Raw genomic sequence first — 22,410 nt, forward strand, 5'->3', positions numbered from 1 at the left:
CATAGGACTATTTTAGTGATGTTTTTGAATTCCTAGATTTAAGCCTATTTAATTTGAATTCCTATAATCAAGCTGTCCCTGGAATTACTACTAAAATTAAGCACTTAAACTACTGTCTACGAATCCGTGACAAAACTGATAAATGTCTGCAATATTTTAGATTATTATCGTGCACTTAATTTCTTTAGTATATTCTGTCTAAATACATTTGCCTTATTGTTTATTGAAAATCTGACACTGGGTTTGGCATGAAATTCCTGTTTTTGTGGGTTTACAATACTAAATGTTCCTATTTTCAATGTAAAAAAAAAAACACGCACTCTAATCTTTGCGTCAATTATGATCACCCTTGATTTTCACTTTGTAACTAAAATAAGGGTCATCCATACAAATTTATGGATTTATGAAAGTATTTCTGCCATTTATAAGGGTATGAGTTAATTACCATTTTGGTCAATTCTCTTTTATTTTTCAAGTGGTCAAGCAAAGTGTAATTTGTGGATTTTATTTAGCAACTTTCCCATCAATAATTTGAGCTTCTGTATGCAGGCAAGTTTGTATTCGTAATACATATGAGAAAAATCATATAATTTTATTGATTTCTTTTTCGGTAGGCTATAATACAAAATAATCAGCTGAAGTTAGTTGTTTATGGCTGCTAATAGTATTTGTCACTCTTCTTCCAGTATGACCATCTTCCTGACCCGGAGCTTCCTGGCCACTTCCTTATGGAACAGTATCAGGTTTGTGCTTGGGTATCTATACTAAATGTTTGGGATAGTTGCTATTCTTGAGAAATGCTTATCATTGATCTTCAAAGTCATTAAGTTTTCTCTAATTGATTTTTTAGTATTGAGAAAGAACAGATATATGATTTTAATAGGGTGGAAGTTAGTGGATGGCATGTGGGCGGGGTAGACCAAGATCAAAATATGCAGATAAACAAGATCAATAGCAAAAGCCACTCAAAGCTTGAAGCAAATGGAAGTTACCTATAATGACATCTTTACAATTGTGACTTGGGAACTAATTCTGTGAACCTCAACTTCCTAAGCTAGTTTGCTACCTTCCATTGCAAGTATATATACTCTTTAGAATTCAAAATGAAATTATTTGTATTTTCCAAAAATTAAGAAATATTGTAGCAGAATAAGTATCATTTTGCGATAACGTAGAAACGTAATTTTAGTTGGCAGTTTGCTTACATAACAAAATCAAATGTTTTGGGTTATGGAACTTAAAAACAAGTAAAAGTTGTTGCTAACAAAATAGAAGTAGTTGTTCATTGCATAAATATTTATCTTGTGTTTACTTGAAACACAGGCTCAACTAGTTTCAGCTGTGCGATCTGCAATCAGTCCCTCTTCTGGCCCTCTTCTATTGGAGGCTGGCTTACAGCTAGCTACGAAGGTCTGAAATGAACTTCTTATTGGGTCTTGCCTGTCTAATTATCATAATAACATGGTAGATAGACCGTTCTTGATTCATAATTTCAGATTTTGACGAGCAGCATAGTAAGTGGAGATCGGGTTGCGCTTAATCGCATGTTTTCCTTGATTTCACGGCCACTTGATGAGATTAAAGACCTATATTATCCATCTTTTGCCGAATGGGTCGCATGCAAGGTATCTTTTTTTCTTTCAAATTCAAATCGAACTTCTTATATTTTTACACATTTTCATCAATTAAAATTTTTTTTCGTCTGGTTTGTTTTTTGCTAGATCAAAGTAAGGCTTTTGGCAGCCCATGCCTCCATCAAATGCTATGTTTATTCATTCTTGAAAGAACAAAAAGAAATTCCAGATGAGTATCTTCCATTGGTACCTCTGTTTTCTAGCAAATCAGGCATTTTAGGGAAGTACTGGACTGATGCTCTCAAAGATTACTGCTACATCTGCTTTTCTCTGCAGTCAAACTTGAAAGTAAGTTGTTTTAAGCTTAATAAAAGAACTGTATGCTCATTTTCCCTTTTTATGGATACATTGTATTTGTATTTCAGTACAAGCCATTCTTGGATGGTATTCAATCTTTGGTGGTCTCATCAAAGGTGAAAGGATGCCTTGATGAAGCTTGGCCTGCAATTCTTCAGGCTACTGTTCTTGATTCAGTTCCCTCAAAATTTGAATTGGAGACATTTTCCAAGTCTTCTGTTGAGGATCCATCCAGGGAGATGTTTGCATCTGGGTGTAGCATGGCTAAACTGGAATTTGGAGAGGTTCAGTTTCTTTGGGGATTGGCATTACTTGTCTTGTTTCAGGGGCAACAGCTAGAACTAGAGAAGCAAGTAAAGATGCCTCTTGTCAATATTGACAAGGAGTATGATCAAGGTTACTCGGTTAAAGAGTCTCACCTTTTGACATACAGTGAAATTGCTTTGGTTGTTTTTCAGTCTCTTTCAAAAGAATATTTTCTCAGTCAGGGATTTTTGTCAGTGGACCTTTGCAGAGAGATCTTTCAGGTAATACTTTTAGAAAATTAACCTTGTGTTAATAGTATACTTTTAATGCGTCCTTAAATATGTTTTAATTTATGTTGTTCCATCAATGCAGTTAACATAGTTATGGTACACACTCTTACAGGGATCTAATATGCTAGGAACCAAGTTAAGTTGATTTTATTTATATTATTTGGGTATTCAGTAATGTGCAAGCTCATGAAAACATAAAAGTTTTCTGAGAAAGCTGAACATGTACAGACAGTGCCAGGGCCATTTTTCTGAAACAAACATGTTTATATTATTCTGTCATTCCCAAATGTACTGATGGTCAATTTGTAGCATTGATTGGGTAGATTTTAATGCTGATATATGTTATGTACTCCTGAATGCAGATTCTTGCACATACTCATCAGTGGACATATTTGAAGAATAGAGCAGCGTTACATGTCTTATTACAGGTATACCTTAGCATTACCTCAACACTTGATGATAGTCATATAAAGATAAACATTAATCCCTGATAACATTCTGCTGCCTTCACTTCTTTGTGGATAATTCAATATCATGAAGCCCATTATTATTATTATTATTATTTATCACCTCACTTGTTATCCATCATGGATTTTAGAGGTTATTATTACTGCATTTTATACAATATATGGCTTGCATTAATTGGATTTCAGAATGCTGATAAGCACGAAGTGATAAGTAGATTTTCATTTTCTGCAATGCTGTAGCTCAACTTAGCCACACAATTTGCATGAGGATTCTCTCACACCATACATTTTGCTTAGTTAGTTATGCTCATTTATTTGTTGGAAATTGCATGTGCACTCACTGGTTTGAAGCAGATTGGATTTCTTGCACTGCACATTCTGTTTGGTTATGCTCATTCAATTGTTGGGAAATGCATGTTTACTCACTGGTTTTTAAGCAGATTGTTCAGTATTGCCCAGAGGGGTTCTTCGAGAAGGAAGATTTTACATCTGCAGCAACTGAGCTCTATATTAAACACCTTCATGTAACATTTGAGAGGTACTTTTCCTCTGTTCACTTAAAAATTATTTTTTAAGTATGCTTGTTTATTCTGTTATAAAACGCAGGTGTACTCAGAAATTAAATGGTAAAGTGTGGAAGTGAATCACCTTCACATACATGTCATGTGTTTGGTTCTACTTTTAGTGCTTATTGAAGTCATACTTCCACTTCACTCACTTCTCTATTTTGACTTGGGTGCAAAAAAAGACCCGAAGTCACAGTTCCACATTAGATAGGGTCATGTTAGGTATATTTGGACAAATTTTGAACGTAAACCAATTAAAACCGATAATAACCACTAGGTCCTGGGGATGTTGCAAAGGACCACAAAAGGGCTCCAAAGTTTCTATATACCGACAAAGTCACTGTTATTTCTGACTCAACTCTAACAAGGATGGTTGGTTATTAATGGTTGTGGAATAACCTATTTGTGCTACCTGGGAAACTGAATTCAGGGTATAGTGGGTTTTCAAATTTATGGGCTTTTTATTTATGAAGTCACATGATGTTCATCTTCCTCTTTTATTTTTCTTCCTCTCTTGGGTTGTCATAGCTATTGAGGAAGGGAAGCAGAAGGCAAGGTGTAGAATGGAGTGAGGAATAAGGCAAGAGAGTAAAGCAGTTAAGATGTAAGCATTGGTGGTGCAAGCAACCTAGGTAGATAAGCATAGGTGTGATCGAATATGTTTTTAAAGTTATAACAAAATAGGAGGATGGATACAAGCGGTTACATGAAAATCCGAAGTAGAAAATTGTAGAATCTAAACAAACAAGTTATAAGTTCTGGATTAGGGAAGACAGGTTGTAGAATGGAGACAATTAGCTATGGATCTGTGTGTGTATAAATAAAAAATGTTCATACAAATTCCGCGGTTAAAGAGCTGGATTTAAACACATTTTATGTGAATAAACAAATGGAAGTGACAAACACATCTTTGAGAATGTGAAAGTAGCAGATAAAGTTTTATGACATGTAAATGAAAAAAACTAAATTGATGCTATACCATCCAAAGCCAAACAAAGTTGAAAGTAAAGAGTTAAAACACAATTACTAGGAAACAATGCATATATATCGTAAGTTTAGGAATTCAAGCACTTTTGCTCATTCATTTCGTATATGTTGGGCCCTTCAAGCAAGGACGTCATCTTTGTGGAGCTCCAACTCTTTGACATTCAGAAGTGGCTCAATGAAGTGCATGACATACACCATGCAATCTTCACTTCGCCACTCATGTTGAGGGCATTTTGGTAATGCCTCATTGGTCATTTTGCAGCTGTCAAAAAGACAACCTCGACAAGTTATTTATTAAATTCTTTACTTTTCACACACACAAAAAAAAAGTGAGAAACCAAACTTAATGACTAGACACAATATCAATGCAGCAAAAAAGCTCACCAACAGTAACATAGGCTGTCTTGTTTCCGAGTCAAGAGGCATGGGTGTAGCATTTGAGCTCCTTGTCAGGATGAGCAACTGTCAATGATTGCTGCCCACAATGGGGATAAGTACTACTGGAAGACATGACATGAGCATCATCATTCAAGGAATGACTCTTCATGCACCTCATGCATTTCTCTGGTGAAGGATTTCAAGCAGGTTATTGACCATATGATGGTGCTTTTCCTCTGGTATCTCCCCAGAGAAGAGGTGATATCTTTTAGTAAGATGAGGAAGACGTCAATCACATCATCTATTATCGTTTTATCCTACAGGAGCTTGTGGATCTGAGATGGGTAGCAATGGTTGAGGTTTGTAGACACATTTACCTAAGTTGGCTGTCGCAAAATTCCTTCAGTGTTCCTACTCCTCTTTTAAGAAGGCATTGTTGCTGTGGATGTTGGTTATCTGAAATCTTTCATCCATGGAATCCTTTTTGAATGAATAAGTCAATTAAGAAACCTAAGGAGTCACATTTGATATGAATAGTTAGTGGTGAAAGGGAAAAGGTTGCTTACTTTCTCGGTGGTGCTTCCTCTAGCTTAGTTTTCTTGCTGGTTGGCTCTTCTAATAGTACCAGTGGCACAAGTAAGAGCTTGCATCCTCTTGTAGATGTAGAGGAACTAATACATAAGCAGTTAGTGTAGTAGTTATAGGCATGTAGATGGGTATGTAAACTAAAGCATTGAAGGTGATCAAATAAATCCGATTGCAAATAAATATATTTTTTCAAGGACCCTTGGTCAATATAGAACATTGGCCCCTTACACCGCATCATTAGGTTTGTTTTTCTTAACCAATTTACTTTGGTTGTGGCTTAGGTGGCTTTGACTTGACCTGGGCAATGGTTGACTAGAGAGAGTCACACGGCTTTCCAATTCCTTGGTGGGGACAAAAGAATGCTCTATGATGGAAGCCTGCATATGTGGAGGACAAAAGGAAACAACTGTAAGTTAGATATAGTAAATCGAACATAATGAGTGAAAATATATGGCATTAAAGACATGCACTAAACTCTAAACATAAAGAGAAATTGGTTAGTCGGTAGATGAGAAGCCTTACTTTAGGGCTGAATGAACTGCGTTCAACAAAGTAAGCAAAAGCCAACACCTTTACTTGACCCCCTTACTAATCTTCGAGAGCAAGGACAGAGTCCGGAATGGGCGAAAGAAGGCCATGGCCCTCCTAGTGTTTTACAAATTTGTTCTTTAGCTTTTTATAAATTGGTATGTATGGTATAAAAATATTATATATTTTAGTGAAATATTTGTAAAAATCTATTGTTTGGTCATGTGGTTTTGTATAAATTGGTATATATGGTATAAAAAAAATTATATTTTTAAGAAAATATTTGTAAAAATTTGTCGGCCCCTGAATTTTTACAAATTGGTATATATAGTGCACATAATTATAATTATAGGGAAATACTTGTAAAATTTTATTGTTTAGCCTCCTTTGACTTTTTATTAGCTCCTCTGTAACTTCTACTAAAACCTAAAAACTCACTAATTTTTATTTGATCCCCAAGTCACGTCCCTATTTGAGAATGCTTTCGCTATAGGTTTTAGCAGGGTAGTGGGCACCCATCCCTTAAAAGACCATCCTCTCTAATAGTTGGTGAGATATAAGATCCTTAATAATAATCCAAATGAGATGAATATCTGAATAATAATGACAAATAATGTAAGAGTTGTGCGTATTATCTTGTTCTTCCTATTATTAGATGCAGGGTTTCTCCTGTTGCAAATCCTTAAGCAACCTTAGCGATAAGGGTGTCAAAGAGAAGGTGGGGAAAGTGAACGTCCAGTAACCTCATTCTTTTGGCCATGAAGTTTCTTGGTGTGAGGATCAAGGGTTAGTAGTCGGAGCCTGTTGTAAGCAAGGTGATGATGGTCCTAATCAGTCATCTGTTGGAGGACTATGGATCAGGGACGGATTTTGTCCTCGTCGGCTTAGTCTGAGATGGTGATCCTTGGAGGCTCTTGTGGCTTTGCAATTAGTTAGTGTAATTTGTTGGGGAGGTGCATCCTCCAACATGGAGATCTTGTCCTCAAGGGTGTTATTTAACTGATTATGACTGTTGAGCTCATTGATTATTTGTATGAATTGGTACATCATTTTTTTTGCCAGAACCACCATTTCCTTATTCACCTTAACAATTTGAATGCCTTTGTAGCATCTTCCGATTTTTGCCTGTTGTAGGTGGTGTGTTGGCTCTGGATGTCGTTGGATAACTTAACAGCAAATGGGAAAGGGAAAATGCTTTACACAACAAGGCTTCCTCCCTCTAGTTGTTGGGTACTAGCAACGTGAGATGGTACACCAAGTAAAATAAAAAACAAACTAGAATTGACTCAATGTTAGAGGGTTTGAAAAGTTTCTAAGCGATAACATTGAATTATAAGCGATTTAAAAGATACCAATCTAATGAGACATTGACACCTAGCGGTTTTGGTACATTGCCATTAGAGCCACTGTTGTGGTGGCTTTCAAGAATGGTGGTTCTCTGTAGCTCAAGTTGTTAGGGAAGTGCATGTGGGTTTTTTTCTTTGTTGGGTTTGTGGATTTGTAGAACCATATACAAACATAATCCACGTGATAACATACCCTCAAACATATCCAATATAGACAACCTTCTCATCGCTGTCCCTGACTCTTGTTGTAGTTGTGATGACATTGTGCATCATCCATTTGTGCACAAAAACACGCAAATGTAGGTCCTTTTGCTTTGAAAGCCATCCACATACCTTCTTACTCAGGTGAGGACTGATTCCTGGGGGGCAGGGAAGTAGAATTCCCTCGAGAGATTTGCAACGAGAAGTTTTACAAAGGACAATTCCTCACTTCCTTTAATTAACATGCTAAGGTTTCTGATAATGATATTGTAGTGTTGGTCATCGACTTTTGTCAAATACCTCCACACAAAAGGGAAGAGACTTACTTAGGGTGTAGTATAGTGAAGCAACAAATAAAAGTAAAATAAAGCAAATATATGAGATAAGAAAGAGAATTCTGAATTCCTCACTTTTTATGAATTGATTCTAGAAGTATTATATAGTAATTTACAAGAGAAAACTAGGAAACTAAATCACTCCTAACGTGGAAAATTTCTAACCAAATCCCTCCATTTAAGAAATTGGTTCTATTGTTCCACGTAGGGGATTTTAAACCAATCTTCTTAATCTATTTAGCCTATTTTCCTTATCTATTTACAACGCATTCACATCTTGACAGGAGGAGTTCTTCTGTATGAGCTAGATGTGAGTGCCCTAGCATGCCAACTTAAGAATGAGGCCAACAACCTGGGATTGGCCGATGGTGGTGGATATGGTGATAGACTTGTCATAGGCCTTCTGTAACTCATTTATCGCGCTTTTCTTTTCGACAAATTCCTTCAACTCTATGCAATAGGGGAGCAAATCCTAGTGCTTCTCTGTCATATTCTGCCATAACTTCTCAAGGGTTTGGACCATGGGGACCAAATACCAATAGCTATTAACAAGTATGTTGCTTTATTTTTATGCCATTGTCTTTGTTTCTTTGGTGATCGTCAAGCAAGAGGAAAGTATCAAAGAAAACCCTTAATGAATGAAAAAGCAAAAATGGTGTTAAGAGATAGGGAGAGGGTTGTTTTTGTGAAAAGTTACAGTAGTAGTTTCTGATGCATCCACTCTCATCATTACTTTTTCCTCTATTTGAAGCGTATTGAAAAGATGCTGCCAAAACCCTAAATTTCTCCTGACGTACCCATACTATGGAGTTAGCTTGATAAGGAGGCGCGGAATGGGCTGCATGGGTTTCATCACAACTAGCTTAGTTTATGAGTCCGTCTTGATTTGTAATGCACGTACGGCTAAACCACATGTTCAAAACTTGACACTTATCAGGTCATACATACTCAACATGTTAACTATCTGCAGACTAAGGTAAGTATTGAACTCTCATTAGAGGCCATGCTATTTATGGCCTTAATTTCCTGACCCTGATCGCAGAGTACCAAACACTCATCTGTGCCTATACCTTAACCTTGGGCACATCTCATACAATGAGACAAGTCTCAAAGCGTCAATAGAGGGCATGCTACTCATGCCTTTAGTTTCTTAACCCCAATCTCTTAAAACTTGTCCCCCATCTGCTCATATATACTAAGCATGTTCACTTTCCATGCTCTTAGTTCTCTGACCAATCACTTAGAACTCAATATTTATCTGCTTGTATAAGCTGAGCATGCTCACTATCTCCACAGTAAGACAAGAGCTGAACTCTTAATGAAGGGCATGTTATCCGTTTCTTTAGTTTCCCGACCCAATCATTTGGGACCCGATATTCATCTGTTCATATACATTGAATATGTTCACTATTTCCATATTAAGACGAGTACTGAACTCTTAGTGAAGGGCATGCCATCCATACCCTTAGTTTCTCACTGCTGATCACTTGAACGCAACACTCATCCACTCATATATACGTAATATATTTCACTATCTCGGCACTTAGACAAGTACTGAACACTCAGTGAAGGGCATGCTATCCATGCCCTTGGCTTCTTGACTCCAATTGCTTAGAATTTGACACTGAGCTCCTCATATATACTAGACATGTTCACTATCTCCACGCTAGGACAAGTACTAAACTCTTAATAAAGGACATGCTACACTCATCCACTCATATTTATTCAATATGCTTACCATTCCTAAGAAGCAGTAAATACATAACCAAACACCAAGATTTACCATCGCTTTAGTTTCTTGGATCCTAACCATATACGAAATTGGAATAATGTACTTTTTTTCACTACACGAATGAAGAGTGCTGTATGAGGAAGTCTAAGTTGGCAATGATAGTATTGCAGGGCTCCTATCATAACCAGCATTGTCCCAACAGCTGCAATGTGCAGACCAGGTGCCGGGTTCTCAGCAATTGGGTTTGGGAAACTAAGGACACTGCCTTAATGGCTTTGAATCTGAGGCCCATCTGCTCATATATACTGAACGCTCACTATCTCCACACTAAGACAAATATTGAATTCTCAGTGAAAGGCAAGCTATCCATGCCCGTAGTTTTCTGACCCTAATTTTTTAGAACCTGACACCCATCCACTCATATTTTAAACATGTTCAGTATCTCTAAACCAAAACTAAACACTTTGGCCTTAAAATATAAATGGTTAGGATTAAGATATAATCACTTGCTAAGAAAAATAGAAACATGTGATGACCAAATGAAGGATCCACTTTGGCAAAACATAAACACCTGGTGACCAGGAGTACACATTTGGCGCAAAATTTTTTACACACTCTAAAGTGAAAAAGAGAAAGCTCAAATTCAGTGAAAATAACAAACATTTGAATAGAACTCTAAATACACAACTGTGTGTTTGTTACAACAAAGAATGAGGAAATTTTACTCAGCTTGCAATGTTGTCTACCCCATCTCCTTTATCTCTAAGTAGACGTTGGTTTTCTTAAACAACTAATGGATGTTGGACATCATTTGGGAATCTCAATTTGTCTCGAACTAGCAAGTTACTTTTTGCTTGTTCGAGATGACATACTTCGCCTCACACCAGTTAGTTGAAGCCCCTACCTCTTGCAGATGCTTTCCAATTCTAGTGCCCACTAACTCAACACAGTGAAAGCCACCATATAACTTTTATCTCTTTTAGTCTCTTAAAAACAATTCTAAACATTGATTTCATACTGCAAGGACAAGTTGAGGTTGAAGGTTTGATCAACAACGACATTAGCTCCAAGAAGATGAACAAGGGTCTCTACATTATCAAGAGTAGAGAAAAAAAGCCTCTACTGTATCATCAATGATGGGATTTGGCAGGCTTTTTTCCCTCCAAAATTTCCGCCTCAAAAGGACTTGTAGGGTAGCCGCTGGAAAATGCCATGACCTGTAAATCATATTGCATGCCCTCAAGGATCTCGAGGTTGTTTTTCCCAATTTAATAAAAGTAAAAAAATATTATTTTTATTTATTATTAATTTAAATATGTATGACTATGTTAGCTTGTGTTTTTGCTTAAAAATAAATGAATTTCAAATAATTCATTCAACCTAAGTCAACCCTCTTCAGCACTTAACCAGATGCTGTAAAATGGAACGTCAGAGGGAAGTGTGACCTCACTAGAAGTGACACCTTAGTGCTTTTATAGTTCCATACTTCCATCACACTTTCAACAACTGCATCCTTGAGTGATCTCTGCAGTTTTTCTAATTCATTATTCTCATTGTTGTTTAGTTTGAAGCTCTAACTATACACAAATATGTTATTACAGCGAGGATGCAATTTTAAAAGACAGCTATGATGGTAAGGACGTGCTTTCTGCGCTTTCATTTGCAGCTGAGACGATTACCTGTCGGATCAAGCACAAGGTATGTGGAATAACTTGTCCTATTTGATGTAAATGCTTCTATCTCAGCCGATTTTTGGACTGAGGGAGCTTCATTGAACTGCAGAATCAATGGAAGTTTGTTGCTGCGGTTCTGTCCATCTGCTATGAATGTTATACAGGAGCTTCAACTGATTTTTGTATTTCAAAAGTCTTTGCTTTCCTCATGAATATGGTACCTTTCTTGACAACAAAATTCTGTGGTATGTATTGTTTACCCTTTTTTTTTCTTTTGTTTTGCTTCATATGATGGTAGGTCAATTTATGCTAGAGTAGAATTGCAACATGCATGGAAAATCCGCGAAAGTTTTATTCTATGAAACTAATGAATGTTGCCATTTGCATGTGATCCGCTGACCTCATCTGCTATGGTTCTCTATCACCGTTAATGCTTTCCTATTAAACTTTTATTGCCACTGTCCTGTCAATGGAAAAGTTATGATATAGTTAGCTGAGTAGCCTGTAGTTGTGCTGTACAAATGGCACCACTGGTCTGTCTTATAATCTTGTACTAATAGTATGATATTATATGTCTATTTTATATATAAACAATTATTATGATCACACTGGAGAATAAGCCGCTGGAAACACCATTGGCCTACCCCTCTCTCTCTCTATATATATATTAAAGTAAAAGTGGATTTATTATCTTGAAATATTAAACTCTGTTGCTATCATACATCTCAGTGGTCACACAACTTGAAATTAGGATCTAGGCAATAAGCCGCTGGAAACACCATTGGCTTACCTCTCTCTCTATATATATATATATATTAAAGTAAAATTGGATTTAATATCTTGAAATATTAAACTCTGTTGCTATCATATATCTCAGTGGTCATACAACTTGAAATTAGGATCTAGGCACTTATTCTTACTGAATCATCATATAAGTTTGCATTTGAATGGCTCAGTAATGTAATGATGGATGTTAAGCATCTCATCACAATGTTTAGTTATCACTTGTTACTTAGTGCAGCGACTCCTTTTATCATGGACAAAGGGTAATGCCACTGGAAGAGGTGTTACCTTACAAAATTTTACTTGCTATAGATAAGTTTTCCCATCTTCTAGACAAGTTTACTCTGCTTGTCTTTGTTAGACGCAAACCAAACATTTTATTTATACTCCATTCAACCTGAAAGTATAAGCTTCTTGGATGAGAGGTAATGCGTACATATTAATATTTGTATTTACCAAATTAATAGATATGGGACTGTTAGTGATATGTGCTACTGTACTTTTAACTAGCCATGTTGCAACCCAACCAAATAAACCAATTAACCAAGCTCTACTATGATACTATGTTAGATGCAAACCAAAAATATTATTTGGACTCGTTTTAACCCAAAAGCTTCAGCTTATAAAATGAGAGACCATGCTTTTGTATTCATATTTGTATTACCAAATTAATAGATGTGGGACTATTAGTTACTCTAGAGTCTCAATCTATTTTAGACTTTACCCTAACTTCCAAAGTATACTTGGTTTGAACTTTTTGAGAAATCTCCAAGGGATGTTACTTTATTAAGCATATTGAAGTTCCCTTTTGACAATTCAAATTTTGTTTTGATATGTGTTTACCGGTTCAACTCATATCATCATGACTGTTAAGAGAAAAAAGTTAAGTTGCCAAATGCATGTGTTGGAGCTTCCTTTTGTTGTTGTTTAGGATGTTTCCTTCATTGCGTGCAAGTTTTGTAGTGTTTTATTTCACAGTTTTATGTAGAATATTACACTGAATTTTCCTAAAGAGAGGAGGGCAAAAAGTGATTTTCTAATTTGCTTATTGTGTCTTATATTTTTCCCCTTTGGGGTGTGAGAGTGGTGATACTGATGTTTTGTTTTGTTTTGTTGATGATACCAAAGAGAGTCATGAGGATCGTTATGATAGGAATATTATTCTGGGAGCATGGGTGACTATGCTCACCTTTTTGTCTCAAGATTGCACAAAGAGGATCCACAACTTAAAGACCGGCATAAATGATTCGTTCAAACTTATGGTAAAGATAATCAATTCATGTTTGGAGGAAGTTGTGGCCCTAGCCAGACTAGTTTATGAAATCAAAGGTCTTGGAGAGGACAAAGACAGCACCATTCTCCATCTTTCTGTATACAAACATTGTGTGAAGTGCTTCCAGGATACTTTTCATGATGTGGACATACAGGTTGCTGTTGTTTACTTTTTATGCTTGGAACTGCATTAAAAGTTATGCAAGCCTAAAACTTTGAATGTCTGAACAGGTGCAGACAATTGGACTCCACGTGCTAAAAACAATTGCTCAGAGAGAAGTTGCTAATGGCACGGATATGGAAATGCGGTCTTTCTTTTGCACTTTTGCTGGGGAGCTTTTTGGAGACATATTTCTCATAATTCAAAATAGTCATAAGGTACTCTTAGTTGCACTTCTAGGTGTGTGTGGAAGTAAAGCTATGACAATTTTATCCTATGTATTTCAGGGAGGCATGAAGAAGGAAACAACGGCAGCTCTTGAGGAGTGCTTGAGGTTATTTTTCCTCACTCATACTCTTTCACAGGGTAGTGAGTTTCAGCAAGCTGTTACAACACTGCTTGTGGAAGCTCTAGTCATGGTATTCTCCATAGCTGATGAAAGTCACTCTCAGGTAACATACTCTAATCTCTGGTGAGAGTTTTTTTCAATAATAATTACTCTGCTAAATAGTATAATCTTGGCTTTGGTCATCTTCAGTCTCGTGCTCATCTTGCAATAATATAATACTTCTTTAGGAAGCCAATGTGATCAAGGCTAATGCAAGGAAGCTGGTTTCTCATCTTGTCCAGACTCCTTCATTTGCAATACAAATCAAAGATGTGATGGTGTCAATGCAAATAGCACAGAGACAGAAACTTCAGGTGCTGCGCTTGAATTTTTTTCAATAACTCTGATAGCAATGCCAATATGATTGTGTTTCAATTTTTTTGTTTCATCTTCATTTGGACAAATTATGGCAGAATCTGAACTTCACCTAGATTTTTACTTTTCCCTCTTTCTGTTCTGCTGTGCTTTTACTCTAGGACTAAAATGTCTTTGTGATAATTCTCTCTTGAGAACTAAGTGGAATCATGGGTTAAACCATTAAACCAAAAAAATTCCACGGAAATGAAAAGGGATTATTGCTTGTTTGTTTGTGTTTTTTCTCCCCTCTTGCTATGGTACAAAACTTAATGTCATAGATTGCGCTTTCAGGATATTATTCGCACGTCAGTCATGCCTGGACAAATGCCAACATCCACTCAGGTGCAAGTGCCATCAGTTAGTCATGGCTCTGTTGCAGCAATGCAATCAAATCCCATCATTCCACCTCCCTTCAGTAAATTTAATAAGCAATCGGAGATTGATACCACAGAACATAGTCATGTAAAAGCTCCAGACGTTGAAGTGATGGATGCTAGCATCCATGGTGGAGAAGCTGCTGGAGCTGATGCGGAAGATGATGATGATGATGATGATGATGATGATGATGACTGGGACACCTTTCAATCTTTGCCAGCTAATGACACAGTTGTCTCCACATCAGAGCTACATGTTGAGGTTGGTTCAGACAGAGACATAGATGAGTTTGGTTCTGTCAAAGTCACAGACGGAGGAGCAACAAATACCCTCTTGGGTGATGCAAAGCATGTAAACACAGATGTGGATGAAGGAGAAACAAATTATAGTGACGCAAATCAGGTAAACCAAGACATAGATGAAGCAGTAGTAAATACTTCCTCTGGTGAGGCAAAGCATGTAAATGCAGAAGTAGATGAAGTAGTAGCAAATACTCTCGCCAGTGACACAGAGCATATAAACCCAGATATACACAACGAAGCAGAAAATGGTAAGGGAGTGATTGATGCAACAGATTTACAGCAGAAGGATAACAAAGACACTGATGCAATGAAAGATAGCCCTTCTGGATTTGAGATTTTTGAAGAGGTTAGTCATGCAAATGATGTAATGACAGGCCAAGAAATAACTACTGCCTCTAGTGATCAAGACATGGAAAAACCAGTTCCAAAACATGATGATGAGGGAACAATTGAAAGAACAGAGTTACAACAGAAGGAAAACAAAGATGTAGGAGAATCAATTGGTATTTCTTTCACAGAAGAAGCCTGAGGTAGAATGTTGCCGGGCGAAAAATAGTGCAGAATGGAAGTCTCTACCCTCTAGTCAATCTTTGCCATTTGATGAGGAGATTTTTGATCAACAACATCAAGTGGTTTGTCTTGAAGTTGAAATATAGCAAGGTGATGAAGATTGCACTAGTGATGTCTTTGAACAAAACTAGTAAAGCAGTGCTGATGATTTGCAACTTTGCTTCTGCTTTGCACATCTGAAGGACGCAACAATAGAATCTGATCATCAAAGTCAAGATGGAGAAGCAAATGAAACCACTTGAATGGTCCTGATTTATGATTTGCCCATTTATTAATATTTGTTAAGATGTTCTGAATTTTCAAGATGTGAAAAGCTTTTGTTATTGAAAACATATGCTTGTGTTCGAGCTTGTTATTTTTTGGTTGTATAATGATAATCACTGCCTTATTCAGAATCAGGACTTGTTTGTGTTGCCGGCTTTGTTTCCTCTGTATTTTTCAAAAAGTGAAACCCTTTCGGACTGTATTGTTTGTTTCCTATAAATACGTTGAGTTTTTTTTTTTTTAACAACAAAATTCATAGTTTTGTTTTGGATAAGGTGGATTCTTTTTGTCAATAATGATCTCTTAGTCTATTGGCATGATGATTTTTTGGTTTATTAATACTGGATTTTGGAGGGTTTAAATTTTATTTCATGTAGAGTCAGGGTACATGTTGATTAAAGTATTAATTTCACATATATGCACACTCCTAACACAATTTATAAATAAAAATAAAAATGGGTGTACTTCAACCGAAGGTGATCCCATTAATAAGTAACATTTTATAATTATATTATATATAATTTATATTTTTAAAAAATCATGCATATTGAATATAGAATACAAATGATTCAAGAAAACAATGTGATTAAATCAGATAGATATTTGTTGTAGTAATTCAAATATAACTTGCAAATTAACTAAAGTGTAATAAATGGACTTAACAATATTCAAATATGACTTCATTAAACCATGTAGATATACATATTGTGTTAGACACTATATGAAGTGAACACAATTTATGATCTCATCTCAACAACCACCCAAAAGGTGTAAAGCAAAAACATCATTGTTTTCTCACACTATTTAATAATAAACTCAACCTTAATAGCAGCAGGTGCAATGTCTCACTTACTCACTTCTCCAAGGCATTGAATAAGAAAACAATCTCTTATTGTTACTTGCACTAATGAAACAAAGACCTCATGAAACACCATCTACCATCCAATATAAATCATTTAAAACTCTCCCAAATTTCTCTATATAATCCCATTCCCACCACCATTCCACTCCACTCCACTCCACAATTCAATTGAGTAATAGCACAATATTGAAGTTGGTGATGATCAACATGAGAATCCAAACAGTGGTGACCTTGCTCTTGATGATCATCTTTTTGCAGAACTTCATAATAAACTCAGAAGGAGTCATTCAGTGCAGTGATGTGCTTAAGGACATCAGCTCATGCACAAGCTACTTAAAGAGTGGCTCCGGCAGCCCATCGGCCGCCTGTTGCAGTGGAATATCGAAGCTAAACTCCGCGGCTTCGACATCGGCCGATAAAAAGGCGGCATGCAAATGCCTGCTCTCTGCTGCACAAAAGATCAAGCCTGATGCTGCTGCTGCCAAGGGTCTCCCAAGTAGCTGTGGAATTAGCCTACCTTACACTATTTCCACCAGCATAGATTGCTCCAAGTATGTGACACTGTTGTTTCTACTAATAATATGCTTTTTTTTTATATGATTTATTTTAATTTCTTAGATGCAAATTAAATTTATTTTTTAGTCTAAAAAGTTAGGATGATTTGATGAAAAATTAAGCCATGATGAGCATGCATTGTAGATAACAATATGCATGTAGTCTACTTGAGTTGAAAGTATATTTACAATATTCTCATTTTTCAAATATATATATAGAGATAGTTTACGTCATCTATGTAAGTCCGCAAATGGTTGTTAATTAGAGATGCTTGTTGACAGCCGTTGGATGTCATCCAACGGCTTTTGTTTATATAGATATTGTTTATGATTATTGTGTATCACTGTTTGGAATTGTTAGATACTGTTCATAATAGATCGTAACCGTTAGATTATAATCCAATAGTTACTGTGGATGTCTCTAAATGATGGGTCTTCATATATATATATAGTCTTAAGAACATTCATAGATTCAAAATCTGTTTAGAAATCTAAAGTGAGATGAACAATATTTTGATCTTAATCGTTTAATCATTTTCAACACAGTAATTCAACAAATCATAACCGTCCAACTCTATTTATATTAACACCTACATAACAAAATATAAAAGCAAACAACACGCCCAAATCAACCATCTCTCATATTGTTACCAACCACGGATGTTTGCGGATGTCCGTTGAATCATTTTTCTATATATATGTTTATGTAGATATATAAGGAAACTTAAAGATGGCATATATATGTGTATGTATTTGTGTGTGTGTAATTTATGACTCTTTATGGTCGATGAGCACTAATATGAAATTATTAGAAGCAAAATCCAACCAAAGAACGTCTTGTTTTATTTAAATGTAAAAGCTGAGATGATATGCTTAAAACCCAAGTTTGTAGATTAATCCACGTGGTAATATTTTAATCATTAATCCATCAATAAAGACGGGTCAAACTATGGCTTTATATTATCTCAAAAATGTTTTCTTTTCTTTGACTGATTTGAATTTGTTAGGTAACAATTAAACACATAAGATAACACAATGAGAAACAAGATTAATAAATTAATCCATGTGGTATTATAACACCAAGAATTTGATTGTGTTTCTTCATGCCTTCAAACCAAGCACTTATTTGGAATCACAACTGTTTACTTTTTAGACTTAATTGTGCTTTTTAACATTGTTGCCCATCTAACAGTTATGCTATCCTTAAATTAATGATCATTTTCTTTGACCTGTGCTAATTAATGTTTTTTATTTTGTTTTTTGTTTTTCTTGCAGAGTTAATTGAACCAGAATCACTATTGTGGAATAAATGATTACCTTTGAGTTTTAAGTGCCTACTAAAATAAAGATTTGAGGATCTGACTTGTATTGTCAGATTACTCTGCTTGTCTGTTTCTCAGGCTGTTTGTTTGAGTTCTTTTGTTATGCTGTTGTTCATGTTATGATTCCATATTGATGTTTAATATGATCTGCTTCCAAAATAAATCTCTTTAATTTTCTTTTCTTTTTTTCTTACTATATATCAGAATGATAATTTAGGAATTATAAAAAAAAAAAATCATACTCATTGAAAGATCAATCATTCTCTCTATACATCACAGGACTTGTAATGCAATAAGATTCCATCCAATCCTCTTTTTATGAATGTTTTGATCATGTTACTAATACAACAATCTTCACATAAAAGTTCATGCAATTCAAAGGATGTAAAACCTTAATTTCTCTATTTGTTGAACCCATCACCTGCACTGCATCACAGCATCAAAGATGAATCACAATATCTAATCACAAAGCACAGGATCATCGTCTTTTGCATCAACAGAGACGATGAAAAAAGGAGATTGAGTTCGAGCACATCTCCAATCACAATCACCAAAACAATGCAGTATTCTGCCCCCTCAGCATCAGTTCTCTTCTAATCTGATTTGATGAGTGTTGTTAACCAAGAACCTTAGAGCTAATTCATAAGCAGTGAAGATGGCTCCATTGACGAGAAATGCCCGTGAGACGGCAGTCCCAAGTCCACGCCACAGCACCGCATACCCTTCTTCTTCTACACTCTTCCGAAAACAATCGATCACACCGCGGTATCGCGGGGGAATTCCCTCACTGGAACTCTCTGATTGTGCTTGGAGTCTGGACTTCATGACATCTAAAGGGTAGCATACAACCCAACTAGCTACACCAGCTAAGCCACCGGCAACAAGCATTGTCATCAGGCTTTCTTGGCCACTCTTACGACAGCCTGGGTGGAGTTGTTCTCGTGCTCGCTCATAACTCAAGAAATAAACTCCATGTGCAGGTGCGTCACGTAAGACGGTGATCAGTAGGCCACGGTATATACCTCGAACTCCTTCTTTTCGAAGGATTTTCTTGGCAATTTCTAGAGGCCCTTCTCTCTTGTTTGGATGGTGTCGATTGCCGGCCATTTGTAGTTGCAGTCGTATTTTTATTAGCTCCACTGGGCTTAGCATCATACTCTGCAAAGCTCCTGTTCCTACTCCAGCAAGTGCCACACTTTTGTATGAAGGAGGTTCATTTATGTTTGAATCAAAAGCTCTTGAGAGGACTGCGTAAACTTGGAAGACAACGGCATTCTGCACAAACGGAATGACGATTATTAGCCACAACAAATTAACCAGTTAAACTTGTTATCTAATAACATGAAGAAATAAGGTGTTGTTTGGTACGCGGGAATGGAATGAATATCATTGAAAGTTCAGCAAAATAAATAACAAGAAAGTCCCAGCTTGCTATGTTTACATGTGCGGCGCTAAAACTTGACTTCTAAATGCAAAACAAATCTACGTTTGCATTCCTGTAACCAGAATTCGAGTGACGATGTTTCCACCATACAGAAAGCTAATGTTGATCTTATCCTTTGACATATAATATTTCTAGCAAACAAAGTGGATCATGTTGATGATAATAAGTAATGCTTGGCTCCAGTTTACAGGTCAAAACCACCTACCAATAAATAAAGTACTTATAGATACTATTCTACGAAAGAATAACTTTACATCTATTCCATTCATGCCAATGTCACTGAATCTCTTCCGATGATGACCAAATTCATGTCAGGCAGATATTATAAATGTAACATGGAGACTATATTTGCATTCCGGCAACTAGAATTAAAGTGACGATTCCACGACAAAGAGAAAGTATCATATGTCATCGGTGCGGACCGGTTCCCACAATAAATAACATCACAGAACTAAAGAAGCAATCAAAAAGCAAGCAATGAAAATGACTCCCACTTTTAGGTGTTTACCAAGAAAAGCAAATCAAAATTGAAGAGGAACTCCTCCATATGATGACATAACACTTGTTCTCTATTAACTAAGAACACTGACCATGAATTTAATAAAGTGAGCCCATTCACAGACGTGTAAATACAACTGGTAAGACACAAGGATCAAACCATTGATAATTTTCCTATGAACTCCTCTCAAATTTCCTGCCTTATCTTGCTATTATAAACATTATCACAATGTCACCAATAATTGACCCCCAAGAAACAAATTTTTCTCATTGGAAAACTAATAAGCAAAATTGTTTATCAACTACACATCAAACACAATCCATGCAAACACGGAATAGCATATATAAATCATATCATCTTTCTCAACCAACTACCAAGTGCATGCTTAATATGTAATTGTATTCAAATTGAAAACAAGCAAGAAATTTTTTGAGAAAAAAGAGAAGAAATAATCATCAATCAAAGAATCCACATTAATAGGATCTGGTTCACTTGTCCTTCCATGATTCTTTCTTTTGGTTGAGTAAAAAACAGAGGAAAGGAAAAGAAAAAGAAAACAAAAATAAGTTTTCTTGTGTTTGATGGAAAAAAGATAAATAAATAAAAGGAACACCTTAAAAAGATAAGAACCTTTTTCCTCACTCCATCATTTCTCATTCTTTTTGTTCATTTGCTTCTCATTCCAACAATTGAAACACAAATAAGATGGACAATCAAAAGAAAAAAACAAACATAAAAAAAGATAGGTCTTTTTTTCTTATTTTTTTCTCCTCTCATTTCCACAATTCAAACAGATCCTTAAAAAAACAAAAACAAATTAAGCCAAAACCCAAAAGAAACATGACAACCTATGAACAATCCCATCAAAGATGAAAGTAAAAAAATAAAAAAACAAAACATAAATAATCACAGAAAGAAAACAAGAAAGAAAAACATCAAATCAATCATAATAAAAAAATCCTTTTTGGTCTTTTTAAGAAATCATCAACAAAAAGAAAGAACTTTCTTTCATACCTGAAAGGCAACAGAGGCGACAGGGGCAGCCATGCCACGGTAAAGCGCGGCAGGGCCTTCAGACGAGATGATCCTCCGGAGAAGCGCAGGAGCGGAGATTGGGCGAGGTCGCTGGTTTCGCAAGGAAGAGTAAGCCGGTGGCGGCGGTTGCTGAAGGCGTATGCGAAGCGTATCAAGTGGATGTCCAGCGATGACACCAGCCACACCTCCAAGTCCTCCGGCAATGAACTCCATGCCCCAACTACTCGCCAAGAACTCCGGCCAGAACTCCATCTCCACTCCACCATTCCCCAAACCACACCAAATGATTCAAGAACGCCCCTAAACAATCAAAGAAGAAGAAGAAGAAGAAGGGTTGTGTTGTTGCGAGATTTGGAAATGCAAATGAGAGAGAGAGAGAGAGAGAGAGAGAGAGAGAAACGCAAAGGAAATAATAAGTGGGTGGAAAAATAGGCTTAAAAATGACTACAAATAGAGAGAGAGAGAGAGAGTGAAAATGGGAACAAGAGTACGCGCGGGAGCTGCTTTGCTTTGTTTTTTTCTATGAAACAAAGCTGGCAAAATAATTAATTATTTAATTCTTTTTTTTACTTGATCTTTTATCATTTTATTTTATTTTTAAAAATAATTGTATTATATATATATATGTATATTATTTTATTGGGAAAATTTCAAAAAAAAACCATGTGGTTTTGTGTTTTTGCAATTTAAGGCATGTGTTTTTTTTTGCATTAATGTACTATGTGGTTTTTCGGTTTTGGCAAATCAAGGCAAAACCATCAACTCCTGTCAAGTTTTGCTTACGTGGCAGGGTAAAACTGACATTTCACTTTAAAAAAACCTTTTCTCTGTCCGAGCTGGCGCCAACTCATTTATCACCCATCATTAGGTTAGTAGTGGACAAAGGGGAAGCTATCAATCAGGCTTCTCCAGATCAAGCTTCTTCTCTCTTTTTTTCTTTAAAATCAAAGGATCC

At 36.1% G+C, this 22,410-nt stretch overlaps 3 protein-coding genes across 6 annotated transcripts in view; 2 read left to right on the forward strand and 1 right to left on the reverse strand.

Moving 5' to 3' along the window:
* The window catches only part of LOC120280064 (protein SWEETIE), a 52,355-nt gene extending 36,467 nt beyond the window's left edge, over positions 1 to 15,888 (forward strand). For all 4 annotated transcript variants that reach the window (XM_039286785.1, XM_039286786.1, XM_039286787.1 and 1 more), the window contains 14 exons: positions 687 to 743; positions 1,324 to 1,410; positions 1,497 to 1,625; positions 1,722 to 1,922; positions 2,000 to 2,458; positions 2,830 to 2,895; positions 3,375 to 3,472; positions 11,197 to 11,293; positions 11,378 to 11,513; positions 13,180 to 13,478; positions 13,555 to 13,701; positions 13,771 to 13,935; positions 14,060 to 14,185; positions 14,520 to 15,888. In XM_039286785.1, coding sequence (XP_039142719.1) covers positions 687 to 743; positions 1,324 to 1,410; positions 1,497 to 1,625; positions 1,722 to 1,922; positions 2,000 to 2,458; positions 2,830 to 2,895; positions 3,375 to 3,472; positions 11,197 to 11,293; positions 11,378 to 11,513; positions 13,180 to 13,478; positions 13,555 to 13,701; positions 13,771 to 13,935; positions 14,060 to 14,185; positions 14,520 to 15,434 — 2,982 coding nt within the window. In that variant the 3' untranslated portion in view covers positions 15,435 to 15,888. The remainder of the gene's footprint in view (positions 1 to 686; positions 744 to 1,323; positions 1,411 to 1,496; positions 1,626 to 1,721; positions 1,923 to 1,999; positions 2,459 to 2,829; positions 2,896 to 3,374; positions 3,473 to 11,196; positions 11,294 to 11,377; positions 11,514 to 13,179; positions 13,479 to 13,554; positions 13,702 to 13,770; positions 13,936 to 14,059; positions 14,186 to 14,519) is intronic.
* Positions 15,889 to 16,739: 851 nt separating this feature from the next.
* Positions 16,740 to 18,642, forward strand: LOC120280066 (non-specific lipid-transfer protein-like). Its single transcript, XM_039286790.1, has 2 exons — positions 16,740 to 17,152; positions 18,431 to 18,642. The coding sequence occupies exons 1-2, from the start codon at positions 16,800 to 16,802 to the stop codon at positions 18,438 to 18,440; spliced, it is 363 nt and encodes a 120-aa protein (XP_039142724.1). The 5' UTR covers positions 16,740 to 16,799; the 3' UTR covers positions 18,441 to 18,642.
* An 80-nt stretch (positions 18,643 to 18,722) lies between these two features.
* On the reverse strand, positions 18,723 to 21,897 carry LOC120280065 (mitochondrial arginine transporter BAC2). The gene is made up of 2 exons (XM_039286789.1): positions 21,435 to 21,897; positions 18,723 to 19,752 (listed from the first exon to the last, which is right to left on the reverse strand). Exons 1-2 carry the CDS (start codon positions 21,705 to 21,707, stop codon positions 19,060 to 19,062), a joined length of 966 nt encoding a protein of 321 aa, XP_039142723.1. The 5' UTR covers positions 21,708 to 21,897; the 3' UTR covers positions 18,723 to 19,059.
* Between the last annotated feature and the right edge of the window lie 513 nt (positions 21,898 to 22,410).

Source organism: Dioscorea cayenensis, chromosome 17 (assembly GCF_009730915.1).
Source record: "Dioscorea cayenensis subsp. rotundata cultivar TDr96_F1 chromosome 17, TDr96_F1_v2_PseudoChromosome.rev07_lg8_w22 25.fasta, whole genome shotgun sequence".
In the NCBI taxonomy this organism is placed as follows: Eukaryota; Viridiplantae; Streptophyta; class Magnoliopsida; order Dioscoreales; family Dioscoreaceae; genus Dioscorea; species Dioscorea cayenensis.